The sequence below is a fragment of the Neoarius graeffei genome, chromosome 20, assembly GCF_027579695.1.
Source record: "Neoarius graeffei isolate fNeoGra1 chromosome 20, fNeoGra1.pri, whole genome shotgun sequence".
In the NCBI taxonomy this organism is placed as follows: Eukaryota; Metazoa; Chordata; class Actinopteri; order Siluriformes; family Ariidae; genus Neoarius; species Neoarius graeffei.
The window spans coordinates 35189891-35212629 of NC_083588.1; the positions used below are offsets into that span (position 1 = coordinate 35189891).

General features: G+C 50.0%; 1 protein-coding gene across 8 annotated transcripts in view; it reads right to left on the reverse strand.

The window, feature by feature from the left end:
- bptf (bromodomain PHD finger transcription factor) overlaps positions 1–22739 on the reverse strand; it is a 95541-nt gene that overhangs the window by 23887 nt on the left and 48915 nt on the right. For all 8 annotated transcript variants that reach the window (XR_009650858.1, XM_060901584.1, XM_060901586.1 and 5 more), the window contains 3 exons: positions 7820–7951; positions 5708–5837; positions 3522–3657 (listed from right to left, as the gene is read on the reverse strand). Coding sequence is in view for 7 of the 8 variants with exons in the window: in XM_060901584.1 (XP_060757567.1) it covers positions 3522–3657; positions 5708–5837; positions 7820–7951 (398 nt within the window). In the remaining variant the exon portion in view is untranslated. The remainder of the gene's footprint in view (positions 1–3521; positions 3658–5707; positions 5838–7819; positions 7952–22739) is intronic.

The window sequence follows — 22739 nt, forward strand, 5'->3', positions numbered from 1 at the left end:
ATGCCATTCACTAGAAAAGAAAAGGCGTTTGTGTGTTAGGGCGTATTCACACCTACGTTGTTTGGTCCGGACCAAACGAACCAAATTTCCCTTGGTCCGGACCTTTTGGGTTGGTCTGAACACAAACCACCGAACTCTGGTCCGGACCAAACAAGCGGACCGAGACCGAGCTGCAAGGTCGGACTCGGTCCGGACCAAAGGAACCCTGGTGCGGACCTTTTGGAGGTGTGAAAGCAGACCGGACCTAATCCGACAGTTTTGCTTTTTTGTACCTCGGGAGCTTCCGTCGTTTGTCGAGCATTATGGGAAACAGAGTCTTGACTGACACTCCACCGCAAAGTGCAAACACTGTTTCGGTTGTCAAGGGAACCTTACAACAGTCGTTCAGTCATTCAGCCCAGTGGTAGGCTAGACTACAGAGTACAAAAAATGAGTAGGGGGCAAACGTGGGCCGAGGAAGAAACACGTACCCTTGTGGATATATGGGCAGATGTCCACATATCTGAGCTTTTGGAGAGAACACACAAAAATGCCGACGTGTTTGCTGTATTCAGTGAGAAAATGAAGGAGAAGGGGTTCACGCGCTCCCCAGAACAATGTCGGCTAAAAGTGAAGAAACTCCGTCAGACCTACATTAAAATCAGGGACATTCTTTCAAAAAGTGGCGGTACTAGCGACGCAAAAAGAAATTCATCTATTACGATGGATAAGGCGAATATCCCGACACATACCTCCTCCGTCTTGTGTGAAGAGCCAGAACTGTCACAACATGATGTGCGCTGATCAGCGCTATCCTCCGTAGCCGCCTTGCCCTTTGTCGTCGTCGTTGATAAATTACTTGTACAACAGCATAGTAATCGCACAATTGTGAAAACAGTAAAAACTGGAAAAAACATATAGCTTTGATGACATTAAAAAGAATAACAGCACGGAAAGCCTCCATGACTACTTTTGAACTTAACACTTTGTGCGCGTGTCGTCTCTGACCAATAGCTGAACGACCTCAGGGCGCGTGGCTTTGTTGACAGATTTTGGTCCGCTTACTAAAATGTACAGTGTGAAAGCAAACCGCACCAAAATGAAAAAATAAAAAAAAAACATTTGGTTCGGACCAAAGCAAGTGAACTATCGAACTATCCTGGTCTGAATACACCCTTAGAGTACGCTCGAACACAGTCGAACGAGACTATGCAGCATGTATTTATGAGAGAATTCTCTAAAAATGCACCAACTGCTATGCAGATTTTGACATGGCACAAAAAGTTCAAAGAGGAAAGTGTCTGTGTGTGTCTGTGTCTCAGGCGGTGCGCATATTGAAAATTTGTGAAATCGTTCATGGAATTCACATACCTCTGAATTTCTCATTCAAATTTTGAGGAATAAATCTTATATTACTCAACATTAAGCCTGTTCAGTTTCATCTGCCTCGACTATGTAGTTTCTGGGATATTTACATCTCAAATAATATCAAATTTTTTGAAACACCCTGTATAAAGAGTATGATATCAAGTACAAAATACAATCACTGTCCACTTTATCAGTACATCTGCACAATTATCCAATCAGCCAATTGGATAATTAATCCGCAGCAGCACAATGTATAAAATTATTGCATCAGTTAATGTTCACATCAAACATCAGAACTGGGGGAAAACTGTGATTTCAGTAACTTTAACCGTGGCATGGTTATTGGTGCCAGACGGGCTGATTTGAATGCACAATCATCTCTGGAATTTTCATGCACAACAGTCTCTAGAGATTAAATAGTGTGGCGGGGAAAAACAAAAACAAACATACATACATCAAACGACAAGCACTTTTGTGGACAGAAATGCCTTGTTGATTTGAGAGATTAGACAAGAATGGCTGGACTTATTTAAGCTGACAGGAAGGACACAGCAACTCAAATAACCACACTATACAAAAACATGGCGAGCAGAAAAAGCATCTTGCAGCACAACACCGAAAACCCTGAAGCAGCTGGGATACAGCAGCAAAAGACCACAATGGGGGTCTCCTGTCAGCCAAGAACAGGAATCAGGAAATGCTCAGACCAGTTCAAGTACTGACAAACATGCTACGGTCAAACTCAATGAGATCTCACACACACACACCTTTACTTGCATTCTCATGTTTGATGTGAACAGTGAAGCTCTTGATTTGTATCCACATGATTTTATGCACTGCCCTGCTGCTGATTCGATAATGCATGAAAGAACAGGTGTTCCTAATAAAGTGGGCAATGAATGAAGTGAGCATAAGAAGGTGGGAAGTGTGCAATATGTCATTTGTTGTAATATTGTCCGGAAGGGAAGAGAAGAGGAGAGACAAACTGTACTGTACTGAATTGCTGGGTTTCAGTCATGCAACTTTTCTTAGCGGTTTTACCGGAAGTGAAATAGGTGGTGGTCTAAACGGCCACCGCAGCGCAAACAACTAGCGATAACTTACCAGAGTACGCTCGTAATCTAGAAGCCACTGCTCGCTTTAGATATATTCAGAAGACTGCGGTGTGCAATGGAATCGACCCCTACAGTCTGGGAAAGAAGGATTTGTCATACAATCTCGAAAACTACCCTTCAGTCGAGTTCCCCGACATCTCGAACTATCTGGTGTTGTAGACGTCCTTCTGCACCGCAAAACAGATGAAAGCGTGGAAGAGTATGGAGGCTTACAACTTTTTTGTACGTGGCTGGGTAAAGGACCCCAAGTCGCTGCCGAATGAATCCTGTATTGTTTTTGCCCGTGTAAGTTTTTTTTTTTAAAGCTTTTCGTTCGCATCTTTACAATGAAGCTCTGCAAGTTGAAGTGTAAACAAACAGCTGGCTTGATCCTCACTTGTGTTGGCTCTTATCTCTCAGGTAAATCATTCACAAAGATCATGAGAAACCCCTTTAAAGGCCTGGATCTTAGTTAAACAAGACGGAGAAGTGATCACGGCGCATTGTAACTGTATGGCTGGGGAAGAATTTTGTCATGACCTTCATGCATATGAACCTTGTGAGAAGTAAACAAACAAACAGCTGGGGACTTTAGCACTTCGTGACTAAAAAAAGTACCGTAAAATAACGACACATAGCAAGGAAAGTACTTGGAAAGGACTAAGGACATAGCTGAGAGGGATATACAAACCTTTCACCAAGTGATCACTGCAAACTCAAGCATGCTTCGACTCGGCTCCCTTCGATTTCAGTGAGGTTCAAAAGTCACCTCTCAACGTCTTTTTGTGAAATCTTGCGTTCGTTCACCCTTTTTTTTATTAGTTCACGAGGAACCCTGAAGAAACTTATCAGTTTCACAAACTGATCGATTCGAACAACCTAAAACAACGCAAGTGTAAGGCATTTTTCATGCGAGCAATGCACCTTCTCCGTACAAACGCTTTGTCAACTGAGCTTTGGTAGACCACCAGCTAAAGTTTTGAATAACTAATGAGACAGATGTGATGTCACGTGAAACCCAGCAATGTGACCGTAAACTGTAAATAGATGTGAAATGGACATGGGCACAAAAATGCATACCTTCAAGTGCTTTTCGATAGTTGACATTTGTGTTTCCAGGTAATCTAGGGACAAAGCGTGGGACATGGGTTTTACTGACCCAGCTCCAGCCACCATAGCCAGTCACTCTGTACTCCTCGCCCTTCTGTTTCCACACCTAGTGCAAAATAAAACAGGATGCTCATTGTACAATAACAAAAAGAAGCTTGAATACAATGGTACTTTTCAAATGAACAAAAAAAAATGAATCTCAGTGAATTAATAAGGCCAAAAAAATAAAGATAGTGTGTTTCAGGTAACATGAAATACTAAAATAAGGTCGGTAGGCAGGAAAAAGTTTTTTTTTTTTCTTAATTTTTTTTTTTTATTTTGTTCGAAAAAATTAACACAAGTAAACATCTTACAAAATAGTACTTTGGCACAGAATCCTTTATACCACACATCATAATAAAATAAAAGTGTTTTAAATCTTTAAACGAATAAAAAAAAAATATATCGCAAGAGTTCGAGTTATGATCTACGGAAGCGTATTGCTGCCACACAAAAAAAAATTGGCTTAGAATCAAGTAATTACATGAAAAGATATTGTTAACAAAGTTATCACGTTTTTACAATATATTTATCATGTAATAACATCACGTAATTTCATGATATGAAATTATCACGTTATTTCATGATATTTTCATGTAATAACATGAAAACACCTTATCAAGAAATAACGTGAAAATAACGTCCTAGGCTAGGCTACTTCCATTAAAAGCAGACGGCCTACCCTAGCCTACTGTAGAACTTGGGTCGAGCAAAAACACCAAGCAAAAACATGGCTGAATCCTGAATGACTTCTATTTGTATAAAAATGGGACTACATAGGTGGCAAAATGTAGTGTTTTTCCCTGCCATGGAAGTGCACTTGTATACTGAAGAGGAAGCAATTTGCATTACAGCCTTGAATGAGGATTCAAAATGGCGGCTCGGCTCAGTTTTCCCTTCCTCCTTCAGTATACAAGTGCGCTTCCATGTTTATGCAGGAGGGCTGATAGAAGTGGCGAAACATTTTACTTTTTATTGTTTCTTTCACAACTTGAATGCGTGGAACAAAAAATTATGACAAACTAACGCCGCTTACACTAAAATATCGAGGGAAATTTGTAATAAAAACTTTACGGTTGGCAATTTCGCCGCCGAAATTCTCGGTCGGTCGGGTTACCGGAAATACACTATTTTTTTTTTATTTGGCCTAAATGAAAATTTTAATTGCTGGCAAAGACTTAAAATACAGGGTGTTTCAAAAAATGTGACATCATTTCACAGTCTAATAACTTTGCCAATTCTCATTCAACTGACCTCAAATTTTTAACAGCATGTGTGGAAACAGGTCAAAATTTTGTATTTAATGTTTTTCTCTTTTTAGGTATAGAAACGGCATTCACTGGAAAAGAAAAGATGTTTCGTGTGTTAGAGTACATTTGAACAAAGTCAAACGAGACTGTGCAGCGTGTGTTTATGACAGATGAAAATGCACCAACTGCTATCAGAAAAGACTTACCAAAGACAAGCTGCAGCGTGTTTGGCAGGAGCTGGACTACTGACTTGACGTGTGCCGTGTCTCAGGCGGCACGCATATTGAAAATTTGTGAAATCGTTCATGGAATCCATATACCTTTGAATCTCTCATCCAAATTTTAAGGAATAAATCTTATATTGCTCAACATTAAGTCTGTTCGGTTTCATTTGCCTCGACTTTGTAGTTTCTGGGATATTTACATCTCAAATGATATCAAATTTTTTGAAAACACCCTGTACACATGGAGTCCTTTCCTGGAGCATGCCAATTTGTTTTATTTTATTAGATTCAACTGGTGCTCCCAATTTGGGCGGCACGGTGGTGTAGTGGTTAGTGCTGTCGCCTCACAGCAAGAAGGTTCCGGGTTCAAACCTCACGGCCGACAGGGGCCTTTCTGTGTGGAGTTTGCATGTTCTCCCCGTGTCCGCGTGGGTTTCCCCCACAGTTTAAAGACATGCAAATTCGGTACAATGGGGCCACTGTAATTGGCGCAAGCTGTTGTGGTTTCCCATGCCATGATGTATGTACATATATAGATCTTCCTATGGCAAAAGCTAAATAAATTAAATTTAATTAAAAAAATCATTATATTCCAAGAGCACATGCACAATACTTGACAAACAAAATACCACAGAGAAATTACCTGATGCTTAATGGGGAAAGTGTATTTCACCCATGTTGCCTGCTGCATTGTCTCTTCATCCTCAAGCTTTTTCTCCCTCTTTTTCACCTTCTCCTTTTCCTCCCGTTCCATAGCGGTCATTCGATGGAGCCTAAAAGAGAATGAAAAAGAGAAAGGACCAAAATGAACTGGGAATAAAAAGAGAAAGGTGACTCTGTAACTTGCTTAATCAGCATTGTCTGACCTTAAACATTACATCAGTATGTAGCCTGGGGCAAAGACAAATGCTGAAAGGAAATTACTAGCAGAGCACCACAAAGCCTAGCAAGTTACTCATTAAAGAAATGTTTAAGGAAATTATGAACATCGACTACAATATTATTTCAGTACAACATACAGTGTCTTGCAAAAGTATCCATCTCCTTTGGTGTTTGTCCTGTTTTGTTGTATTACAAGCTGGAACTAAAATGGATTTTTGGAGGGTTAGCACTGTTTGATTTACACAAAATGCCGACCACTTTAAAGGTGAAATTTGTTGTTTTATTGTGACACAAACAATAATTGAGATTTTAAAAATACCCCCCCCAGAAATCTGGAGTGTGCACAGGTATTCACCCCCTGCCCCCAAAGTCAATACTTTGTAGAGCCAACTTTTTGCTACAGCTGCAAGTCTCTTGGGGTATGTCTCTATTAGCTTAGCATACCTAGCCACTGGGATTTTTGCCCGTTCCTCAAGGCAAAACTGTTCCAACTCCTTCAAGTTAGATGGGTTGCATTGGTGTCCAGCAATCTTCAAGTTATGCCACAGATTCTCAATTGGATTGAGGTCTGGGCTTTGATTAGGCCATTCCAAGACAATTCAATGTTTCCCTTTAAACCACTCCAGTGTAGCTTTAGCAGTATGTTTAGGGTCATTGTCCTGCTGGAACGTGATCCTTTGTCCCAGTCTCAAACCTCTGGCCTACTCAAGCAGGTTTTCCTCCAGAATTGCCCTGTATTTAGTGCCATCCATCTTTCCTTCAGGCCTGACCAGCTTTCCTGTCCCTGCAGATGAAAAATATCCATATAGCATGATGCTGCCACCACCATGTTTCACTGTAGGAATTGTGTTCTCAGGTTGTTGGGTTTGCGCTACACATGGCATTTCCCATGACGGGCACAAAGATCAATCTTAGTCTTATTGGACCAGAGAATCTTCTTCCATGTGTTTGGGGAGTCTGCCACATGCTGTTGGGCAAACTCCAAATGTGTTTTCTTAAGCAGGGACTTTTCTGACCACTCTTCCATAAAGCCCCGCTCTGTGGAGTGTACCGCTTAAAATTGGTCCTTTGGACAGATACTCCCATCTTCACTGTGGATCTTTGCAGCTCCTTCAGTGTTATCTTTGGTGTCTCTGTTGCATTTCCGATTAATGCCCTCCTTGCCCAGTCTGCAAGTTTTGGTGGGCGGCCTTCTCTTGTCAGTTTTGTAGTGGTGCCATATTCTTTCCATTTTGCTATAATGGATTTAATAGTGCTCCCTGGGATATTCAAAGTTTGAGATATTTTTTATAACCCAACCCTGATCCATACTTCTCCACAACTTTGTCTGTGACCTGTTTGGAGGCTGCTTGGTTTTCATGTTTGCTTAGTCGTGTTGCAGAGTCAGGGTCCTTCCAGAACAGGTTGATTTATCCAGACATCATGTGACAGATCATGTGACACTTGATTGCACATAGGTGGATCTTAATCAAGTAATTATGTGACTTATGGAGTGAATTGGTTGGACCAGCTCTTATTTCAGGGTTTCAAACGAAAGGGGTTGAATACCTATGCACACTCCAGATTTCTGTTTTTTTTTCTTAATTATTGTTTGTCACAATAAAGCAACAATTTTCACCTTTAAAGTAGTAGGTATGTTGTGTAAATCAAACAGTGCTAACCCCCCAAAAATCCATTTTAATTCCATCTTGTAATGCGACAAAACAGGACAAACACCAAGGGGGACGAATACTTTTGCAAGACACTATCAGTAGACATCAAGTTTAAATAATAAAAAAGCATGCTGGAATGAAGCTTCAGACAGGATGCAAAAATAAGCTTATAAGCTTGAATTAATTTATATCTCAAAGGTAACATGCATGTGTGTGCTGACCTTGTGTGACCAAGAGAATCCTTCCACACTGGGAGCATGACCACTGGTTTGATCGCACACTCCAGAATGGCCAATGCCAAGGCAAATTCTCTCGCTTTACTGCACATCTGGACAGCCTTTATCCAATTGGATCTGCAGCAAAAAGTTGCACTGTAGAATTAGAGATACTCTGAATTCTAGGCTGCAGAGATTCTATCTAGACTGTTAAAGTCACTTGTGTGTGTGGCTGTAATAAATAAATAAATACCGTATTTTTCGGACTATAAGTCGCACTTTTTTTCATGGCTCGGCTGGCCATGCGACTTATACTCCGGTGCGACATATATATGTTTTTTTTTTTTCACCGCGGAATAACTGGAGCTGATGCCGAGTCTGACGACAGCCACGCAGAAGAAGAGGAAACGGCGCTTCATCTGCCGCTGGAGTTGGCAGAGTTGTTCAGAAGCGACACCGAGGATGAGGAATTCAATGGATTTGCTGATTTGGAGTGAAATCGTCAGCTTGATAAACTTGATTGACCTGTGTTTTATTATTAATGATAGGCCTATAGTTATTTAAATAAGTTATGTAATGATTTTAGGCAGTGCTTAATTTGTGAAGTGGGAGGTCCCGGAACGCAGGAGGTGTGGAGGTGGTTCCACCGAATGAAATGAAAACAGCTGCCGGACCCGACAACGGAGGTTACGGATCTTGTTCCGGCTCAAATTAAGCCCTGATTTTCGGCCTATAGGCTATTGAATAACTTGATGTTACGGTACATATTCAGCCAGTTTTTCTCTGGGCTGTTATAAATTATTTTGTTTTGCATTTTTAAAAATAACTCTCCTTCCAAGATGAACTTTATTCTTCGTCTCTGATGTTATGGTGTTAATGGTCTGAATAATGTTTAATGTTTTTATCTGATATGACGTTAACTGGCAGGCGCACTTTCTGCCTGTTTTTTTCTCTGAGCGGTTGTTTTGTTTTTCACTAGATGGTTGTTTTTACTACCGTACCTGTCTTTGGCGATGATATACCTATAGCCTACTTGACCTCTGATTTGATGAAATAAAATTCGACAAAAATGAAGAATGACACTCCTCGATGATGACTACAGCTTTAATAACAAAGATGAAAGAGCCATGGGGCGATAATAAGCCCTACCGGTAAAAATATTCTAAAAGCAAACTGATTAATGCATCAGTAATAGGCTACTAATATTAGTTATAATAATAATATAGGCTATTAGTAATAACGATAGTGATAGTATTAAAGATAGTAGTAGATATTTAAAATAATCAGACTAGGCTATTTACAGGGCAAAGGGCGTGTTATCACTGCTCAGCTGTTCGTTTATTAAATAAACAATGCAGTAACCACGCGCCGCTTATCAGATAGAATCACAGATTCTATGGATAGAATAACCCTTCAAAAAAGTGCGACTTATAGTCCGGTGCGACGTATATATGTTTTTTTCGTCTTCATAATGCATTTTTTGGCTGATGCGACTTAAACTCCGGAGCGACGTATAGTCCGGAAAATACGGTAAATAAATAAATAATGAATACAGTAACAGCAATAAAGAAAAATATCATCTTTTACAAACAGAACCATCAAACCCAGTGTCTGCATACTGCATTTAGACAGAATGAAATGTATATGTGGCCAGATTTATTTTTGTATTTATGTGAAAATCACAGCTCACAAGTTTCAGATACAATATCGACATGCAGTCATTTGCAGAAATGCCTGCACTGGTATGTTTATGGAGCATAAATCAGGATACCCCAAGCACCCAGGAGCTGAAAAATACTGGCACCAATCTTAAAAAATGTCTCAAGTGTCTCTCACTCTCTCTGTCTCTCACTCACAATCTCACTCCCTCACTCAGTCTTGCAGTCTCTCTCTCTCGCTCAGTCTTAGTCGCAGACTCACTCCATCATGCTCTCTCTCTCTCGCTCAGTCTGGCTCCATCACGCTCTCTCTCTCTCGCTCAGTCTCAATCGCAGACTCACTCCCTCACACCCTCTGTCTCGCAGTTCCACTCCCTCACGCTCTCTCGCGCGCGCAGTCGCCCTCTCTCGCGCGCGCAGTCGCCCTCTCTCAGTCTCGCAGTTCCGCTTCCTCATGCTCTCTCAGTCTCCCCCCTCGCTCGCTCAGTCAGTCTCCCTCCCCCTCGCTCGCTCAGTCAGTCTCCCTCCCCCTCGCTCGCTCAGTCAGTCTCCCTCCCTCCCGCTCGCTCAGTCAGTCTCCCTCCCTCCCGCTCGCTCGCTCAGTCAGTCTCCCTCCCTCCCGCTCGCTCGCTCAGTCAGTCTCCCTCCCTCCCGCTCGCTCGCTCAGTCAGTCTCCCTCCCTCCCGCTCGCTCAGTCAGTCTCCCTCCCTCCCTCTCGCTCAGTCAGTCTCCCTCCCTCCCTCTCGCTCAGTCAGTCTCCCTCCCTCCCTCTCGCTCAGTCAGTCTCCCTCCCTCCCTCTCGCTCAGTCAGTCTCCCTCCCTCCCTCTCGCTCAGTCAGTCTCCCTCCCTCCCTCTCGCTCAGTCAGTCTCCCTCCCTCCCTCTCGCTCAGTCAGTCTCCCTCCCTCCCTCTCGCTCAGTCAGTCTCCCTCCCTCCCTCTCGCTCAGTCAGTCTCCCTCCCTCCCTCTCGCTCAGTCTCCCTCCCTCCCTCCCTCCCTCTCGCTCAGTCAGTCTCCCTCCCTCCCTCTCGCTCAGTCTCCCTCCCTCCCTCCCTCTCGCTCAGTCTCCCTCCCTCCCTCCCTCTCGCTCAGTCAGTCTCCCTCCCTCCCTCTCGCTCAGTCAGTCTCCCTCCCTCCCTCTCGCTCAGTCAGTCTCCCTCCCTCCCTCTCGCTCAGTCAGTCTCCCTCCCTCCCTCTCGCTCGCTCAGTCTCCCTCCCTCCCTCTCGCTCGCTCAGTCTCCCTCCCTCTCGCTCAGTCAGTCTCCCTCCCTCCCTCTCGCTCAGTCAGTCTCCCTCCCTCCCTCTCGCTCAGTCAGTCTCCCTCCCTCCCTCTCGCTCTGTCAGTCTCCCTCCCTCCCTCTCGCTCTGTCAGTCTCCCTCCCTCCCTCTCGCTCAGTCAGTCTCCCTCCCTCCCTCTCGCTCAGTCAGTCTCCCTCCCTCCCTCTCGCTCAGTCAGTCTCCCTCCCTCCCTCTCGCTCAGTCAGTCTCCCTCCCTCCCTCTCGCTCAGTCAGTCTCCCTCCCTCCCTCTCGCTCAGTCAGTCTCCCTCCCTCCCTCTCGCTCAGTCAGTCTCCCTCCCTCCCTCTCGCTCAGTCAGTCTCCCTCCCTCCCTCTCGCTCAGTCAGTCTCCCTCCCTCCCTCTCGCTCAGTCAGTCTCCCTCCTTCTCGCTCGCTCAGTCTCCCTCCCTCTCGCTCGCTCAGTCTCCCTCCCTCTCGCTCGCTCAGTCTCCCTCCCTCTCGCTCGCTCAGTCTCCCTCCCTCTCGCTCGCTCAGTCAGTCTTCCTCCCTATCGCTCAGTCAGTCTTCCTCCCTATCGCTCAGTCAGTCTTCCTCCCTATCGCTCAGTCAGTCTTCCTCCCTATCGCTCAGTCAGTCTCCCTCCCTATCGCTCAGTCAGTCTCCCTCCCTATCGCTCAGTCAGTCTCCCTCCCTATCGCTCAGTCAGTCTCCCTCCCTATCGCTCAGTCAGTCTCCCTCCCTATCGCTCAGTCAGTCTCCCTCCCTATCGCTCAGTCAGTCTCCCTCCCTATCGCTCAGTCAGTCTTCCTCCCTATCGCTCAGTCAGTCTCCCTCCCTATCGCTCAGTCAGTCTCCCTCCCTATCGCTCAGTCAGTCTCCCTCCCTATCGCTCAGTCTGTCTCCCTCCCTATCGCTCAGTCAGTCTCCCTCCCTATCGCTCAGTCAGTCTCCCTCCCTATCGCTCAGTCAGTCTCCCTCCCTATCGCTCAGTCAGTCTCCCTCCCTATCGTTCAGTCAGTCTCCCTCCCTATCGCTTAGTCAGTCTCCCTCCCTATCGCTCAGTCAGTCTCCCTCTCTCTCGCTCAGTCTCCCTCTCTCGCTCAGTCTCCCTCAGTCGCAGTCCTGCTCTCTCTCTCGCTCAGTCTCGCAGTCTCTCTCTGTCGCTCAGGCTCAGCCGCAGTCTCTGTCACAGACCCTCAGTCTCCATCCCTAGGTCTTCCGCACTCTCCCTCCCTCCGTCTTCTCTGTGTCACAGTCTCTCTCATTCAATCAGTCTCTCTCTCAGTCACAGTCTCTCTCTCAGTCACAGTCTCTCTCTCAGTCACAGTCTCTCTCTCAGTCACAGTCTCTCTCTCTCAAAGTCTCTCAATCAATCAGTCTCTGTTTCTCTCTGTCTCTCAGTCACAGTCTCTCGCACTCTCAATTTGTCTCTCTGTCAGTCTCTCAGTCACAGTGTCTCACTCTCACTCAGTCTCTCACTCAGTCACAGACCCTCTCACTCAGTCACAGTCTCACTCTCTCAGTCTCTCCCTCTCAGTCAGTCAGTCAGTCTCTCTCTCAGTCACAGCCTCCCTCTCTCAGTCACAGCCTCCCTCACTCAGTCACAGTCTCCCTCACTCAGTCACAGTCTCCCTCACTCAGTCACAGTCTCCGTGTCAGTCTCCCTCCCTCAGTCACAGCCTCCCTCACCAAGTCAGTCTCCCTCTCTCTCAGTCACAGCCTCCCTCACTCAGTCTCTGTGTCACAGTCTCCAGAACTCAATCACAGTCTCTCTCACTAAGTCAGTCTCCCTCTCTCTCAGTCTCCCTCTCACTCAGTCACAGCCTCCCTCTCTCAGTCACAGCCTCCCTCTCTCAGTCACAGCCTCCCTCTCTCAGTCACAGTCTCACTCAGTCACAGTCTCTGTGTCACAGTCTCCAGAACTCAATCACAGTCTCTCTCACTAAGTCAGTCTCCCTCTCTCTCAGTCTCCCTCTCACTCAGTCACAGCCTCCCTCTCTCAGTCACAGCCTCCCTCACTCAGTCACAGCCTCCCTCACTCAGTCACAGCCTCCCTCACTCAGTCACAGCCTCCCTCACTCAGTCACAGCCTCCCTCACTCAGTCACAGCCTCCCTCACAGTCTCTCTATCTCACTCACAGCTTCCCTCACTCCCTCAGTCACAGCCTCCCTCTCTCAGTCTCCCTCTCTCAGTCTCCCTCTCTCTCAGACACCCTCTCTCTCAGACACCCTCTCTCTCAGTCACAGCCTCCCTCACTCAGTCATAGCCTCCCTCACTCACTCACTCAGTCTCTGTGTCACAGTCTCCCAAACTCAATCACAGTCTCTCTCACTAAGTCAGTCTCCCTCTCTCTCAGTCTCCCTCTCACTCAGTCACAGCCTCCCTCACTCAGTCACAGTCTCCCTCACTCAGCCACAGCCTCCCTCTCTCAGCCACAGCCTCCCTCTCTCAGCCACAGTCTCTGTCACAGTCTCCCGAACTCAATCACAGTCTCTCTCACTAAGTCAGTCTCCCTCTCTCTCAGTCTCCCTCTCACTCAGTCACAGCCTCCCTCTCTCAGTCACAGTCTCCCTCTCTGTCACAGCCTCCCTCTCTGTCACAGCCTCCCTCTCTCAGTCACAGCCTCCCTCTCTGTGTCACAGTCTCACTCAATCAGTCACAGTCTCACTCAATCAGTCACAGTCTCACTCAATCAGTCACAGTCTCTGTGTCACAGTCTCCCGAACTCAATCACAGTCTCTCTCACTAAGTCAGTCTCCCTCTCTCTCAGTCTCCCTCTCTCTCAGTCACAGCCTGCCTCTCTCAGTCACAGCCTGCCTCTCTCAGTCACAGCCTGCCTCTCTCAGTCACAGCCTGCCTCTCTGTCACAGCCTGCCTCTCTGTCACAGCCTGCCTCTCTCAGCCACAGCCTCCCTCTCTCAGCCACAGCCTCCCTCTCTCAGCCACAGCCTCCCTCTCTCAGCCACAGTCTCTGTCACAGTCTCCCGAACTCAATCACAGTCTCTCTCACTAAGTCAGTCTCCCTCTCTCTCAGTCTCCCTCTCACTCAGTCACAGCCTCCCTCTCTCAGTCACAGTCTCCCTCTCTCAGTCACAGTCTCCCTCTCTCAGTCACAGCCTCCCTCTCTCAGTCACAGCCTCCGTGTCAGTCTCTCTCACTCAGTCACAGCCTCCCTCACTAAGTCAGTCTCCCTCTCTCTCAGTCACAGTCTCCCTCTCTCTCAGTCACAGTCTCCCTCTCTCAGTCACAGCCTCCCTCTCTCAGTCACAGCCTCCGTGTCAGTCTCCCTCACTCAGTCACAGCCTCCCTCACTCAGTCACAGCCTCTGTGTCACAGTCTCCCTAACTCAGTCTCTCTCACTAAGTCAGTCTTCCCCCCTCTCTCAGTCAGTCTCCCTCACTCAGTCACAGCCTCCCTCACTCAGACACAGTCTCTGTGTCAAGGTCTCCCGAACTCAATCACAGTCTCTCTCACAAAGTCAGTCTCCCTCTCTCTCAGTCACAGTCTCCCTCTCTCTCAGTCACAGTCTGTGTCACAGTCTCCCTAACTCAATCACAGTCTCTCTCACTAAATCAGTCTCCCTCTCTCTCAGTCTCCCTCACTCAGTCACAGCCTCCCTCACTCAGTCAGTCTCTGTGTCACAGTCTCCCGAACTCAATCACAGTCTATCTCACAAAGTCAGTCTCCATCTCACTCAGTCCCAGTCTCCATCTCACTCACAGTCTCCATCTCACTCAGTCACAGTCTCCCTCACTCAGTCACAGTCTCCCTCACTCAGTCACAGTCTCCCGAACTCAATCACAGTCTCTCTCTCAAAGTCAGTCTCCCTCTCACTCAGTCAGTCTCCCTCTCTCTCAGTCAGTCTCCCTCTCTCTCAGTCACAGTCTCCCTCTCTCTCAGTCACAGTCTCCCTCTCTCTCAGTCACAGTCTCCCCCTCACTCAGTCAGTCTCCCTCTTTCTCAGTCAGTCTCCCTCTCTCTCAGTCACAGTCTCCCTCTCTCTCAGTCACAGCCTCCCTCACTCAGTCACAGCCTCCCTCACTCAGTCTCTCTCACAAAGTCAGTCTCCCTCTCTCTCAGTCACAGTCTCCCTCTCTCTCAGTCACAGTCTCTGTGTCACAGTCTCCCTAACTCAATCAGTCTCTCTCACTAAATCAGTCTCCCTCTCTCTCAGTCTCCCTCACTCAGTCACAGCCTCCCTCACTCAGTCACAGTCTCTGTGTCACAGTCTCCCGAACTCAATCACAGTCTCTCTCTCAAAGTCAGTCTCCCTCTCACTCAGTCACAGTCTCCCTCTCTCTCAGTCAGTCTCCCTCTCTCAGTCAGTCTCCATCTCTCTCAGTCACAGTCTCCCTCTCTCTCAGTCACAGTCTCCCTCTCTCTGTCAGCCTCCCTCACTCAGTCACAGCCTCCCTCACTCAGTCACAGCCTCCCTCACAAAGTCAGTCTCCCTCTCTCTCAGTCACAGTCTCTGTGTCACAGTCTCCCTAACTCAATCACAGTCTCTCTCACTAAATCAGTCTCCCTCTCTCAGTCTCCCTCACTCAGTCAGTCACAGCCTCCCTCACTCAGTCAGTCTCTGTGTCACAGTCTCCAGAACTCAATCACAGTCTCTCTCACAAAGTCAGTCTCCATCTCACTCAGTCACAGTCTCTCTCACTCAGTCACAACCTCCCTCACTCAGTCACAGTCTCTGTGTCACAGTCTCCCGAACTCAATCAGTCTCTCTCACTAAATCAGTCTCCCTCTCTCTCAGTCTCCCTCACTCAGTCACAGCCTCCCTCGCTCAGTCAGTCTCTGTGTGACAGTCTCCCAAACTCAATCAGTCTCTCTCACAAAGTCAGTCTCCATCTCACTCAGTCACAGTCTCCATCTCACTCAGTCACAGTCTCCATCTCACTCAGTCACAGTCTCCATCTCACTCAGTCACAGTCTCCATCTCACTCAGTCACAGTCTCCATCTCACTCAGTCACAGTCTCCATCTCACTCAGTCACAGTCTCTGTGTGACAGTCTCCCGAACTCAGTCTCTCTCACAAAGTCAGTCTCCATCTCACTCAGTCACAGTCTCCATCTCACTCAGTCACAGTCTCCCTCACTCAGTCACAGTCTCCCTCACTCAGTCACAGTCTCTGTGTCACAGTCTCCCGAACTCAATCACAGTCTCTCTCACTAAGTCAGTCTCCCTCTCTCTCAGTCTCCCTCTCACTCAGTCACAGTCTCCCTCACTCAGTCACAGTCTCCCTCACTCAGTCACAGTCTCCCTCACTCAGTCACAGTCTCCCTCACTCAGTCACAGTCTCTGTGTCACAGTCTCCCTCACTCAGTCACAGTCTCTGTGTCACAGTCTCCCGAACTCAATCACAGTCTCTCTCACTAAGTCAGTCTCCCTCTCTCTCAGTCTCCCTCTCACTCAGTCACAGCCTCCCTCTCTCAGTCACAGCCTCCCTCTCTCAGTCACAGCCTCCCTCACTCAGTCACAGCCTCCCTCTCTCAGTCACAGCCTCCCTCTCTCAGTCACAGCCTCCCTCTCTCAGTCACAGCCTCCCTCTCTCAGTCACAGCCTCCCTCTCTCAGTCACAGCCTCCCTCTCTCAGTCACAGCCTGCCTCTCTCTCAGTCACAGTCTGTGTCACAGTCTCCCTAACTCAATCACAGTCTCCCTCACTCAGCCACAGCCTCCCTCAATCACTCAGTCACAGCCTCCCTCAGTCTCCCTCCCTCACTCAGTCACAGCCTCCCTCACTCCCTCTCTCACTCAGTCTCAGCCTCCCTCACTCCCTCTCAGTCTCCCTCTCTCAGCCTCCCTCACTCCCTCTCTCAGTCTCCCTCCCTCCCTCTCTCAGTCTCCCTCTCTCACTCAGTGACAGCCTCCCTCCCTCCCTCAGCCTCCCTCCCTCACTCAGCCTCCCTCCCTCCCTCAGCCTCGCTCGCTCACTCAGCCTCGCTCGCTCACTCAGCCTCGCTCGCTCACTCACTCAGGCAGTCTCCCTCCCTCTCTCAGTCTCCCTCTCTCACTCAGTGACAGCCTCCCTCACTCACTCACTCAGTGACAGCCTCCCTCGCTCACTCAGCCTCCCTCGCTCACTCAGCCTCGCTCGCTCACTCAGCCTCGCTCGCTCACTCAGCCTCGCTCGCTCACTCAGCCTCGCTCGCTCACTCACTCAGTCTCCCTCCCTCTCTCAGTCTCCCTCTCTCAGTCTCCCTCTCTCAGTCTCCCTCTCTCAGTCTCCCTCTCTCAGTCTCCCTCTCTCAGTCTCCCTCTCTCAGTCTCCCTCTCTCAGTCTCCCTCTCTCACTCAGTGACAGTCTCCCTCTCTCAGACTCCCTCTCTCAGTCTCCCTCACTCAGTCTGCCGCTCTCACTCAGTCTGCCGCTCTCACTCAGTCTGCCGCTCTCACTCAGTCTGCCGCTCTCACTCAGTCTGCCGCTCTCACTCACAGCCTCCCTCCATCACTCAAATCACAGCCTCCCTCAATCACTCAGTGACAGTCTCCCTCTCTCAGTCTCCCTCTCTCAGTCAGTGACAGTCTCCCTCTCTCAGTCTCCCTCACGCAGTCACAGCCTCCCTCGCTCACCCAGTCTCCCTCGTTCACCCAGTCTCCCTCGTTCACCCAGTCTCCCTCGCTCACCCAGTCTCCCTCGCTCACCCAGTCTCCCTCGCTCACCCAGTCTCCCTCGCTCACTCAGGTCTCCCTCGCTCACTCAGGTCTCCCTCGCTCACTCAGTCTCCATCACTCAGTGACAGCCTCCCTCCATCACTCAGTCACAGCCTCCCTCAATCACTCAGTGACAGTCTCCCTCTCTCAGACTCCCTCTCTCAGTCTCCCTCACGCAGTCACAGCCTCCCTCGCTCGCTCACTCAGTCTCCCTCGCTCACCCAGTCTCCCTCGCTCACTCAGGTCTCCCTCGCTCACTCAGGTCTCCCTCGCTCACTCAGGTCTCCCTCGCTCACTCAGGTCTCCATCAATCAGTGACAGCCTCCCTCCATCACTCAGTCACAGCCTCCCTCAATCACTCAGTGACAGTCTCCCTCACTCACTCAGTGAGTCTCCCTCTCTCAGTCTCCCTCACTCACTCAGTGACAGTCTCCCTCTCTCAGACTCCCTCTCTCAGTCTCCCTCACGCAGTCATAGCCTCCCTCCCTCGCTCTCTCACTCAGTCTCCCTCTCTCACTAAGTCTCCCACTCAGTCACAGCCTCCCTCCCTCAGTGACAGCTTCCCTCCCTCCCTCAGTGACAGCCTCCCTCACTCACTCAGTGACAGCCTCCCTCCCTCCCTCAGTGACAGCCTCCCTCCCTCGCTCAGTGACAGCCTCCCTCACTCACTCAGTGACAGCCTCCCTCACTCACTCAGTGACAGCCTCCCTCACTCACTCAGTGACAGCCTCCCTCACTCACTCAGTGACAGCCTCCCTCACTCACTCAGTGACAGCCTCCCTCACTCACTCAGTGACAGCCTCCCTCACTCAGTCTCCCTCACTCAGTCTCCCTCACTCACTCAGTGACAGTCTCCCTCTCAGTCTCCCTCTCTCCGTCTCCCTCTCTCCCTCTGTCTCCTTCTCTCTTCCTATCTCACTCAGTCTCGCTCTCTCACTCAGCCTCCCTCTCACTCAGCCTCCCTCTCTCACTCAGTGAGTCTCCCTCTCTCACTCAGTGAGTCTCCCTCTCTCACTCAGTGAGTCTCCCTCTCTCAGTCTCCCTCTCTCAGTCTCCCTCTCTCAGTCTCCCTCTCTCACTCAGTGAGTCTCCCTCTCTCACTCAGTGAGTCTCCCTCTCTCACTCAGTGAGTCTCCCTCTCTCACTCAGTGAGTCTCCCTCTCTCAGTCTCCCTCACTCACTCAGTGACAGTCTCCCTCTCTCAGACTCCCTCTCTCAGTCTCCATCACGCAGTCATAGCCTCCCTCCCTCCCTCCCTCTCTCACTCAGTCTCCCTCTCTCACTCAGTCTCCCTCTCTCACTCAGTCTCCCTCCCTCTCTCACTCAGTCTCCCACTGAGTCACAGCCTCCCTCCCTCAGTCACAGCCTCCCTCCCTCAGTCACAGCCTCCCTCTCTCACTCGGTCTCCCTCTCTCACTCGGTCTCCCTCTCTCACTCGGTCTCCCTCTCTCACTCGGTCTCCCTCTCTCACTCGGTCTCCCTCTCTCACTCGGTCTCCCTCTCTCACTCGGTCTCCCTCTCTCACTCGGTCTCCCTCTCTCACTCGGTCTCCCTCTCTCACTCGGTGACAGTCTCCCTCTCTCACTCGGTGACAGTCTCCCTCTCTCAATCTCGCTCACTCAGTGACAGTCTCCCTCGCTCAGTCTCCCTCTCTCATCCTCCCTCTCTAAGTCGCCCTCAATCACTCAGTCTCAGCCTCCCTCACTCACTCAGTAAAAGCCTCCCTCACTCACAGCCTCCCTCACTCACTCAGTCACAGCCTACCTCACTCACTCAGTCACAGCCTACCTCACTCACTCAGTCACAGCCTACCTCACTCACTCAGTCACAGCCTCCCTCACTCACTCAGTCACAGCCTCCCTCACTCACAGCCTCCCTCACTCACAGCCTCCCTCACTCACTCAGTCACAACCTACCTCACTCACTCAGTCACAGCCTCCCTCACTCACTCAGTCACAGCCTCCCTCACTCACTCAGTCACAGCCTCCCTCACTCACAGCCTCCCTCACTCACTCAGTCACAACCTACCTCACTCACTCAGTGACAGTCTCCCTCACTCACTCAGTCACAGCCTCCCTCACTCACTCAGTCACAACCTACCTCACTCACTCAGTCACAGCCTACCTCACTCACTCAGTCACAGCCTCCCTCACTCACTTAGTCACAGCCTCCCTCACTCACTCAGTAACAGCCTCCCTCACTCACAGCCTCCCTCCCTCATTCAGTCACAGCCGACCTCACTCACTCAGTCACAGCCGACCTCACTCACTCAGTCACAGCCGACCTCACTCACTCAGACACAGCCTACCTCACTCACTCAGTCAGACACAGCCTCCCTCACTCACAGCCTCCCTCACTCACAGCGTCCCTCACTCACTCAGTCACAGCGTTCCTCACTCACTCAGTAACAGCCTCCGTCACTCACTCAGTCACAGCATCCCTCACTCACTCAGTCACAGCCTCCGTCACTCACTCACTCAGTCACAGCCTCCCTCACTCACTCAGTCACAGCCACCCTCACTCACTCAGTCACAGCCTCCCTCACTCACAGCCTCCCTCACTCACAGCCTCCCTCACTCACTCAGTCACAGCCTCCCTCACTCACACAGTCACAGCCTCCCTCTCTCAGTCTCCCTCTCTGTCTCCCTCTCTCAGTCTCCCTCTCTCTCAGTCTCCCTCTCTCTCAGTCTCCCTCTCTCTCAGTCTCCCTCTCTCTCAGTCTCCCTCTCTCCCAGTCACAGGCACCCTCACTCACTCAGTCACAGGCTCCCTCCCTCAGTCACAGTCTCCCTCTCTTACTCACAGTTTCCATCACAGTCTCTCTATCTCAGTCACAGCCTCCCTCACTCACTCAGTCACAGCCAACCTCTCTCACTCAGTCACAGCCTCCCTCACTCACTCAGTAACAGCCTCCCTCACTCACTCAGTCACAGCCTCCCTCACTCACTCAGTAACAGCCTCCCTCACTCACTCAGTAACAGCCTCCCTCACTCACTCAGTAACGGCCTCCCTCACTCACTCAGTCACGGCCTCCCTCACTCACTCAGTCACAGCCTACCTCACTCACTCAGTCACAGCCTACCTCACTCACTCAGTCACAGCCTACCTCACTCACAGCCTCCCTCACTCACAGCCTCCCTCACTCACAGCCTCCCTCACTCACAGCCTCCCTCACTCACAGCCTCCCTCACTCACAGCCTCCCTCACTCACAGCCTCCCTCACTCACAGCCTCCCTCACTCACTCACAGCCTACCTCACTCACTCAGTCACAAACTACCTCACTCACTCAGTAACAGCCTCCCTCACTCACTCAGTCACAGCCTCCCTCACTCACTCAGTCACAGCCTCCCTCACTCACTCAGTCACAGCCTCCCTCACTCACAGCCTCCATCACTCAGTCACAACCTACCTCACTCACTCAGTAACAGCCTCCCTCACTCACTCAGTCACAGCCTCCCTCACTCACTCAGTCACAGCCTACCTCACTCACTCACTCACTCAGTCACAACCTACCTCACTCACTCAGTCACAGCCTACCTCACTCACTCACTCACAGCCTACCTCACTCACTCAGTCACAGCCTCCCTCACTCTCAGCCTCCCTCACTCACAGCCTCCCTCACTCAGTCACAACCTACCTCACTCACTCAGTAACAGCCTCCCTCACTCACTCAGTCACAGCCTCCCTCACTCACTCAGTCACAGCCTACCTCACTCACTCACTCACTCAGTCACAGCCTCCCTCACTCACTCAGTCACAGCCTCCCTCACTCACTCAGTCACAGCCTCCCTCACTCACAGCCTCCCTCACTCACTCAGTCACAGCCTCACTCACTCACTCAGTCACAGCCTAACTCACTCACTCAGTCACAGCCTAACTCACTCAGTCACAGCCTACCTCACTCACTCAGTCACAGACTCCCTCACTCACTCAGTCACAGCCTCCCTCACTCACAGCCTCCCTCACTCACTCAGTCACAACCTACCTCACTCACTCAGTAACAGCCTCCCTCACTCACTCAGTCACAGCCTCCCTCACTCACTCAGTCACAGCCTACCTCATTCACTCAGTCACAGCCTCCCTCACTCACTCAGTCACAGCCTCCCTCACTCACTCAGTCACAGCCTCCCTCACTCACTCAGTCACAGCCTCCCTCACTCACTCACAGCCTCCCTCACTCACTCAGTCACAGCCTACCTCACTCACTCAGTCAAAGCCTCCCTCACTCACTCACAGCCTCCCTCACTCACTCACAGCCTACCTGACTCACTCAGTCACAGCCTACCTCAGTCACTCACTCACAGCCTCCCTCACTCACAGCCTCCCTCACTCAGTCACAGCCTACCTCACTCACTCACTCAGTCACAGCCTACCTCACTCACTCAGTCACAACCTACCTCACTCACTCAGTCACAACCTACCTCACTCACTCAGTAACAGCCTCCCTCACTCACTCAGTCACAGCCTCCCTCACTCACTCAGTCACAGCCTCCCTCACTCACTCAGTCACAGCCTCCCTCACTCACTCAGTCACAGCCTCCCTCACTCACAGCCTCCCTCACTCAGTCACAACCTACCTCACTCACTAACTCACAGCCTCCCTCACTCACTCACTCACAGCCTCCCTCACTCACTCAGTCACAGCCTACCTCACTCACTCACTCAGTCACAGCCTCCCTCACTCACTCAGTCACAGCCTCCCTCACTCACTCAGTCACAGCCTCCCTCACTCACTCAGTCACAGCCTCCCTCACTCACTCAGTCACAGCCTCCCTCACTCACAGCCTCCCTCACTCACTCAGTCACAGCCTCACTCACTCAGTCACAGCCTACCTCACTCACTCAGTCACAGACTCCCTCACTCACTCAGTCACAGACTCCCTCACTCACAGCCTCCCTCACTCACTCAGTCACAGCCTCCCTCACTCACTCAGTAACAGCCTCCCTCACTCACTCAGTCACAGCCTCCCTCACTCACTCAGTCACAGCCTACCTCATTCACTCAGTGACAGTCTCCCTCACTCACTCAGTCACAGCCTCCCTCACTCACTCAGTCACAGCCTCCCTCACTCACTCAGTCACAGCCTCCCTCACTCACTCAGTCACAGCCTACCTCACTCACTCAGTCAAAGCCTCCCTCACTCACTCACAGCCTCCCTCCCTCACTCACAGCCTCCCTCACTCACTCACAGCCTACCTGACTCACTCAGTCACAGCCTACCTCAGTCACTCACTCACAGCCTCCCTCACTCACAGCCTCCCTCACTCACAGCCTCCCTCACTCACAGCCTCCCTCACTCACAGCCTCCCTCACTCAGTCACAGCCTCCATCACTCACTCAGTCACAACCTACCTCACTCACTCAGTAACAGC